The sequence below is a fragment of the Tupaia chinensis genome, unplaced genomic scaffold (assembly GCF_000334495.1).
Source record: "Tupaia chinensis unplaced genomic scaffold, TupChi_1.0 Scaffold000024_1, whole genome shotgun sequence".
NCBI classification, from domain to species: Eukaryota; Metazoa; Chordata; class Mammalia; order Scandentia; family Tupaiidae; genus Tupaia; species Tupaia belangeri.
The window spans coordinates 1013388-1021073 of record NW_006159454.1 but is presented as its reverse complement, the minus strand read 5'-3'; the positions used below and the strand labels follow the sequence as shown (position 1 = coordinate 1021073).

Here is a 7686-nt window from a genome sequence, read left to right as displayed (position 1 = left end):
CCCCAGGGGGGATGGCCATGCTGCAATCCTTTCTCCTCCATTCTCCTCTCGGGATCTTGGGCACGCACGCACACGCGCCCAGTGTGAGTTTAAGCCACTGGATCTGGGACTCAAACCGCGGTCGGCTACGTGGGAGTCCAGTAACATAGCCTTTGCACCAACTGCTGGTCCCTCACTCATGGTTTAAAAAAAGTATAATGCTTGCCTTATAGGATTGTCGTTGGCAAGATTAAATAAAGCGATGTTTATTACTATTGTATGTCTAATACAAAGGAGGAGCTTGCGTTCCCTCTTTTACTGATTCTGTAGGTGGCAAAATTACTGAAGTGGGACACCATAGGACTCAAGCTAAATCTATTCGTTAGTAAGACACTGACATGAAAGGAAAGTTCTGTATTTATAGTGTCTTCCACAGGACGCATAACAAGGGTGGTATTACTGGTGAAAGTTGGTAGGCTGCTAACAGGCTAAGCTGCCTTTTCATTCACTTTCAGTCCTAATTGCAGTCCCAGTGTGGGTGGTTTACTGTTAGTACCCCCTTAGCACATGCCTTGTGAACTGAAAGGGCAAATTGCAGGCCCAGAACTTTGATAGGCCACAAGATTGAATTCGATATACCACATGGCTTACCGTAAAGAACCTATTTCTCGGTACTAGCAGTTAGCGTAATGGCTATGTCTCTGGACTCCCATGTGGTGGACCGCGGTTTGAGTCCCGGACCTGGTGGCTTCGTGCCCAAGATCCCGAGAGGAGACTGGAAGAGAAGGGATTGCGGCGTGGCCATCCCCCCAGGGGAGGTGATTTCTCGCTTTCTGTCTCTGTTTTTCTGGCGAGTGCGTGTGACTTGTAGCAAAAATCTCTCAAAAAAAAAAAAAGATAATATTTTGTTCATTCTATTCAGAAGATGTTTTGCAACTTTATTTATGATGACAGCTTTTTAAGAAAAGGTCACCAAAGTTAACTGGACAATCAACTAGACAGAAAGCACTTTCCAGAAAGAGGAACAGCCCCAAATGCCACTTTTTGTCTAGGACCCACAGTTCAGTTTTATTCAGAGCAGAGAAAAAAGAAAAAAGAAACTTTAGGGGCCATAGGTGGTGTAGTGGTGGGGGCACTGAACTTGCTCATGGCCCACTGTGGTTCAAGTCCTGGACCCAGCAGCTTGGAACTCATGCCGGGTACATGTGCGTGCATGCCCAAAATCCCAAGAGGAGGAATGGAAGGGAGGGGGTCGTGGCATGACCATCCCCCTGGGAGGTGATGTCTCGCTTTCTTTCTCTCTTATCTCTCTGGCAAGTGCATGTGCCCTGTGGCAAAAATCTCTCTCAAAAAAAAAAACACAAAAAACAAAAACAAAAACCCACTGCAGGTCACGCTAGAAGAGACACAGTCATAGGTTTGGAGTCTGCACAGACTCCACATGCAGTGAGGTCGGTGTTCTGCCAGTGGTGTTGAGGGCTCTGCCTCTGTGCTGTTTGTCGACACTAACAGCCGCACACCGCAGGGCGACGAGCACGTGGAGCAGCCCTCGGTGTCGCCAGGCACAGCCCCTCACCCTCTGCTGCTCCGGTACCGGGCTTCCTCCCTGCAGGGAGTCAGTTGCCGTTGAGGGTCTCAGTGTCTCCTTGGCTTGCGGGCTGCGGTCTCACATGGAGCATTGAGCAAACCTTGGATGTCCACGTCCTCTGCCGCCAGGACAGGTTCCAAAAGTGCTCCCCAGTCAACCTGTGGGGATTCTCGGTCCCCAACAGGAGTGCCACGTGTCGGCCCTTCTCTGCTCTCGTCCTCCTCTGGGGGAGGTCGGCCCGAGGTCAGCACAGCACTCAGTGACTTCTAAATATGGCCGCGTGAACACTTGGGAGAGGAACCGGGTCGCCTCCTCCTTCGTGGTCCATTCCCAGATGTCCCGACGGCCTGGACAGTCACAGGTGGTCAGTTTCCATGCCACCCTCGGGTCTCTCCCTGTCGGCGCTGCAGCTGGATTGCAGGCAGGGCGTTTGGGCTCTTGGAGACGGGTCGCCTGAGGCTGGGGAGAGTGGGGCAGCATCAGCGGACAGGAGAATGGGGTGGTGGACAAGGCCACGCCCTTACTGAGTTGCTGTTGTCGAGAGAGAGAGAGAGAGAGAGGGAGGGAAAGTGAGAAATCACCCCAGAGGGGATGGCCGTGCTGCTGTCCCTTCTCCACTCTCCTCTTGGGATTTTGGGCACGCACACACATGTGCACCCAGCATGAATTTCAAGCCACCGGGTCCAGGACTTGAACCACGCAGTCGGCCGTCTGGGATCCAGCCTCCCTAACCACCACGCCACCCTGCTGGCCCTTGTTTAAGCTGATTTGCCTGGTTAGCGGTATAGCTTCTTTTGGGAGTGTTGCTATTTCTGAGTGCCTCTTCTCCTTAGGAGTCAGTGTTGCCAGGCGTGTCGAGCTGCAGGAAACTGCGGTGTCCCCAACTTTGCCGCTGCCGTCGCCCTGAACTGGAGCGGGAGGGCCAGGGGCCCTGGCAGCTCTGAGACAAGATGAAGACCGTGCTCATGGTTGCAGAGAAGCCGTCCTTGGCTCAGTCCATCGCCAAGATCCTCTCCCGAGGTAGGAGACACCAGCCCTGAGCTCGCGTCACGGCTTCAGTTCGCGAGCACAGTCGTGGAGACGTCACAGGGCGTTTGATTGATTGCAGTGATTCCGCCCAGGCTGGATTCGATTCCCTTGAGGTCAGGTGGCATTAGGAGGCACCTCTGTATTTGTCACCAGGGGATACGTTGGCTTCCCAGAAGAAAGGGGTCACCGTTCACAGTGAAGAGGGAAGTGTTGTCATGGTCGGATGGCTGTGCTAGTCGAGGTGCGAATGATAAGCAGCAGAAACCAACCGTGGGAGGAAGACACGGCCAGGACCCCGCCCCCGCCTAGCAAGGCCATATCACAGTTTTGTCCCCACCAGGCACTGGCCACTGCCTTCTGGACCCTGCCTCAGCTTCAGCCCCTGTCATGTCACTCAAGAGTAACCTTGGCCACAGTCCCTAGGACTCCATGGGGCCGCCCCTCTCTGTCCTCAGGGGTGGTTGGTGGGGTGCTGTTTCCCCTCCTGTGTTTGAATTCCTTCTGAATAGGAAGGGCATTTGGGTGTTGGGTTCCCAGAAATGGCAGAAGACTGCCGGACCTCCCCTTGGTCCAGAGGTCGGGGGAGGAAGAGACTCTGGGGCAGCTGAGAAGGTGTGGCCCGAAGGGGAGAGGAGACCCGGGCGGTGGCGTCTGGTCTCCAGCGGGCAGGAGCGTTCGGCTGGGGGCCCTCAGTGGAGGGCGGGAAGGCACCATGGATTTGATAACTTGGAAGCTCCTGGTGACTTTGAGTAAACGTGGATTGGCAGGAAGCAGAAACAGAGGCGAACAGCAAAGAGAGAGAGCCCAAGGCCATCTGCTCCCAGCCCCCGCCAGCCTGGGGCTTGCTTTGGGGCATGCCATGCCAGGTGGTCACAGATGTTGTTGCCCAGAGCACCGGACATCTCCGTACCCAGTGTCCCACCATGGCCTGAGGGGAAGGAGGGCGCTGGCCTCGGTGAGGTGGCACCTGGGCCCAGGGCGTCACGTCTCCCACAGCTCAGTGGACACTCACCGTGTGCCTGTCTCCCCAGGGACCATGTCCTCACACAAAGGCCTGAACGGGGCGTGCTCGGTCCACGAGTACACCGGAACCTTTGCCGGCCAGCCAGTCCGCTTCAAGATGACGTCCGTCTGTGGTCATGTGATGACCCTGGATTTCATAGGTGAGCCCACGGCCGACCCCACTCTGCCGACTCCCTGGCAGGTCCGAGGCAGTGCCTGGACCCTATGAGGTCCTGCTCCTTGTATGAGAGAGGGTCTCCCAGCAGTGCCGCCTGCTTCCAGCACTGCCGAGGGCTCTGTGTAGCCGTGAAGGGAGAGTGCTCAGAGTGCCGCAGGGCCTGCCCACAGCGGAGCCTCAGCAGTTGTCCTTGTGTCACTGACAACAGCAGTGACAATGGGGTGACTAAGCTGGGTTGTGTGGCCAAGCATGTGGACCCCACGCTGTATCTCCAGTTGGCAGGTGGGGAGCCAGGATTTGAACTTGGCTCTGTCTGACCCTATTCTCTCAGGTTGCAAGAAGTAGAACCTAAGAGCAGAGCATGCACGAATGCACAAGCTGGGCTTTCAGTAGAGAAGAAGGTGGAGGTAGAGGAGCGAGGGTAAAGAGGCTGACCCTCCACAGGAGCGGCCGAGCACTGGGTGGAGAGAGCCTCCCAGAAACCCAGGTCGGAAGAGAAGACGGGCATGAGCTGCATGGTTCACGGTCTGACAGAGTGGCCAGTCTAGGAATGGTGCTTCCGGCCCTGGGGGAGCCCCAGAAGCAAGGCTGGAGCAGCAGCCCCGTGGGGAGCTGGCGTGGCGTCTGCGGGTGGCAGGGTGTGACGTAGCCAGCAGGGAAGAGGCTGCAGTGCCGGGCGGACAGCTTGTCCAGAGCCCTGCCCATGGCGGTGAGCCGGGCAAGTCCTCCCCGCCTCCCTCTCCTGATTTGTGATTTGAGACCGCCACCTGCCTGGGGTTGTGACCAGCATGCAGGCGGAGCCCGTGTGAGTTGTGAAACGAGACTCGACGTCATCGTGGCTGTGGTTTCTAGGAAAGTATAACAAGTGGGACAAGGTGGACCCCGCAGAGCTCTTCAGCCAGGCCCCGACAGAGAAGAAGGAGGCCAACCCCAAGCTGAACATGGTGAAGTTCCTGCAGGTGCGGGCTGGCTGGGCGTGAGCACTCCGGGAGGCCCCTCCCCTGCCTCCCTGCACCCTGGGGCTGCACCCCTCTGCCCACCGTTGTCTGAGCCCTTCCCATCCTGGACGCTAAGGCCCTTGCAGGCAGCCCTTTCTGAGCATGCCCCTGCTGGCCCCTGGGGCACTTCAGGCCTGGCCCTCCCCGCAGCAGCCTGTCACCTGTGCGCAACGGAGCAGCCTGCTTGGACAGTCGCATGTTTCCGTGACGTCTTTTCCTTCCTGATTTTAAAACATACAGACACATACAAAATTAGAAATTAAAGGTAACTAGAGAGGCCAGCAGATGGCGTAATGCTTACGTTGCTGGACTTCCACAGCTGCGACCGCAGTTCAAATCCCAGACTCGGTGGCTTAAACTCACGCCGGGTGTGTGTGCATGCATGCCCAAGATCCCGAGAGGAGAATGGAGGAGAAGGGATCGCTACATGACCATCCCCCAGGGGTGATTTCTCACTTTCTGTCTCTCTGACGAGCCCACACACCCTACAGCAAAAATCTCTCTTAAAAAGTAAATTAATTAATTAATTAAAAACATAAAGATTAGAAAGAAGGAGGAGTTACTGATAATCCCAGCACCCGAGATGACCACCGGTAACATTTAGGGTTGTTTCATTTCAGCCCTTCCCCCATCTCATTTCCAGGGATGAGGTCATATGGCAATTATGATTCTTTTTTTTTTCCTGTCCAAAACTCAGCAGTTTTGAGCTAAACTCTTGCCTGAGTGGGAGCCAGCGTCACTACAGCCAGCTCCTCGCTCTGTCCGGGCACCACCACTCCTAACCACGGCCCTGCGCCTGGGCCTGGGGCCTGCCTCCCATGACGGGCGGGGAGCACCGTGGGTGGGCATGGTGGGGACCGGGCTGTGCAGGGGTGTCGACACGCGCTGTGTGGCAGGTGGAGGGCAGAGGCTGCGACTACATCGTGCTGTGGCTGGACTGCGACAAGGAGGGCGAGAACATCTGCTTCGAGGTGAGCGCGGGGCCCGCCTCGGTCCTCACCGTCAGCCTTTCGCTGCTCACGCTGGGGCTGAAGCAAGGAATTAACTATTGGCTTAAAAGTGCCCCCTGCCCCCACCCCCAGCACCAAACGGTAGCGTGATGGTTAAGGAGCTGCATTCCCACATGGCCAAACGTGGTTTGAGTCCTGGACCTGGAGGTTTGAAAATCCTGCCAGGCGCTTATGCGTGCATGCCCAAAATCCTAGGAGGAGAATGGAGGAGAAGGGACTGTGGCTTGGCCATCCCTCCAGGGGGTGATTTCTCACTTTCCCTGTGTCTTTCTCTGTCAATATGCGAGCCCTTTGGCAAAAACCTTTTAAAAAAAAAAAAAAAAGCCTGCCCCTTTAACTTAGAAATTCTGTAGACACTTTAAGGTGTAAACCCTAAGGGCGATGGAGTGTTGCTTCACTTGTTGGGGACCCTGGTGCCAGTGGGTGTGGAAGGGCAGCACTTCCTGGGTGGATGCACATTTCAGAGGAGCTGTCGGGGGCAGCTTAGTCCTCAGTATGCAGGCCCAGCCTGGCCCCCCTCTGGGACCTCTGGTTGACACCCTGCCTGTGCCATACCACTTACTCCTCACCCCTGCCTCTGCGTGTCCTCACCCCACCCAGAGCACCCTCCCGCCTCCTCCCTCCCAGCCATCGCCCGGGAAACCCTCTCTGCAGGGAAGCAGGTGGCCATTCTCTGCGCCCTGTGTGTGTCCCAGCCCTGGTGCCCTTCCTGGCCATGGCCACTTCTGTGTGCCTCATGGCCCTCATGCTGCGGCCCTGCACAGGTCACCCCCATGCCTCTGTGCCCCTCGCTCTTACCTAGGACCAGGTGCACCTTGAGCTTAGAAGGTGGTTCCATGAGACAGGGCCGCTCGGGACACCTGCGTTCCAGCGCAGCAAACTCAATCATGCTCTGTCCCTCCAACTCTTCCCCTTGCTCCTTTGGGAGTGGAGAATGGTGACAGCTCTCAGGACTCTCTCCCTTCAAAAGGGAAGCCACCTCTGCCTGTGAGGCAGCTGCATGGCCAGGCTTTGGCGGTGCCTCCCCTCCCACTGCTCGGTCTCCTTAGTGAGTCCCGGCCCTGGACCCCCCTGTCCTGCAGCAGCCCCTGGCGCCCAGGTCCCCACTGCTCAGCCTCCTTAGCGAGTCCCGGACCCACACCCCACTGTGCTGCAGCCCCTGGTGCCCGGGCCCCAACTGCTTGGCCTCCTTAGTGAGTCCTGGCCCAGACCCCACCGTCCTGCAGCCCCTGCCTCCCAGGCCCCACCCGCCCACTCGGCCATTTCCTTTTCCTCTTCGTTCAATTTTCCTCCCCTGCCTTTTTCTCTCGTCTCTTACAAGTTCCTCCCAGCCCTCCAAGCACTCCCATCTAGGAGAGGAAATGGGGCAGGGGGGACAGATTGGGGGACTGTGAGGTCCCACATGTGCTTGGCAATAACATCTCCTGGTTTAGGGGATGAGAGGTGGAGGGCAGCAGTGAGCAGGGCCTTAGTGAGACACCAGGTGTTGAAACGGGCTTGTGGACAGAAGAGGCATCCGAGCAGCCGGGGCATTGTGGAGAGACTGAGGCTTCCGGAAGGGGAGAAAGACGGAGGAGGGTCAGGCAGGGGCAGGGGCAGGAGACGGGGTCTTGCACACACCGAGGTGTAGCCCTGAGGCCCCGGGTTCCCGGGTGAGTTCTGGAGTAGGAGACAGATCTCTGATCACACCGGGTGCCCGCCCTCCAGGTCCTCGACGCCGTCCTTCCTGTCATGAACAAGGCCCACGGCAGCGAGAAGACGGTGTTCCGGGCCAGGTTCAGCTCCATCACCGACACGGACATCTGCAACGCCATGAGCCGCCTGGGCGAGCCCGACCACAACGAGGCGCTCTCGGTGGACGCCCGCCAGGAGCTGGACCTGCGCATCGGCCGGGGGTTTCCC

The 7686-nt window shown here is 57.5% G+C and overlaps 2 protein-coding genes across 4 annotated transcripts in view; one reads left to right on the top strand and one right to left on the bottom strand.

Annotated features, from left to right (window-relative positions):
- TOP3B (DNA topoisomerase III beta) overlaps positions 1-7686 on the top strand; it is a 27769-nt gene that overhangs the window by 772 nt on the left and 19311 nt on the right. For 2 of the 3 annotated variants that reach the window (XM_014586849.1, XM_014586850.1), the window contains exons 2-6: positions 2401-2587; positions 3628-3759; positions 4629-4735; positions 5671-5745; positions 7492-7653. In XM_014586849.1, the coding sequence (XP_014442335.1) occupies positions 2518-2587; positions 3628-3759; positions 4629-4735; positions 5671-5745; positions 7492-7653 (546 nt within the window). In that variant the 5' untranslated portion in view covers positions 2401-2517. Of the gene's footprint in view, positions 1-2400; positions 2588-2642; positions 2838-3627; positions 3760-4628; positions 4736-5670; positions 5746-7491; positions 7654-7686 lie in introns of those variants that run through there. The other variant, XM_014586851.2, reaches the window with a different exon arrangement.
- Positions 3939-6750, bottom strand: LOC102485629 (uncharacterized). Its single transcript, XM_014586852.2, has 3 exons — positions 6583-6750; positions 4936-4995; positions 3939-4624 (listed from the first exon to the last, which is right to left on the bottom strand). Exons 1-3 carry the CDS (start codon positions 6671-6673, stop codon positions 4125-4127), a joined length of 651 nt encoding a protein of 216 aa, XP_014442338.1. The 5' UTR covers positions 6674-6750; the 3' UTR covers positions 3939-4124.

Bases quoted from the DNA above. Each gene is read 5' to 3' on its own strand.
- LOC102485629 (XM_014586852.2), bottom strand. From the start codon at position 6,673: ATGATTGAGTTTGCTGCGCTGGAACGCAGGTGTCCCGAGCGGCCCTGT. The intron at 4,996-6,582 runs GTAAGAGCGAGG...TTTTAAAATCAG, and splicing joins CAAGGTGCACCTGGTCCTAG to GAAGGAAAAGACGTCACGGA. The intron at 4,625-4,935 runs GTGACAGGCTGC...ATACTTTCCTAG, and splicing joins GGCTGCTCCGTTGCGCACAG to AAACCACAGCCACGATGACG.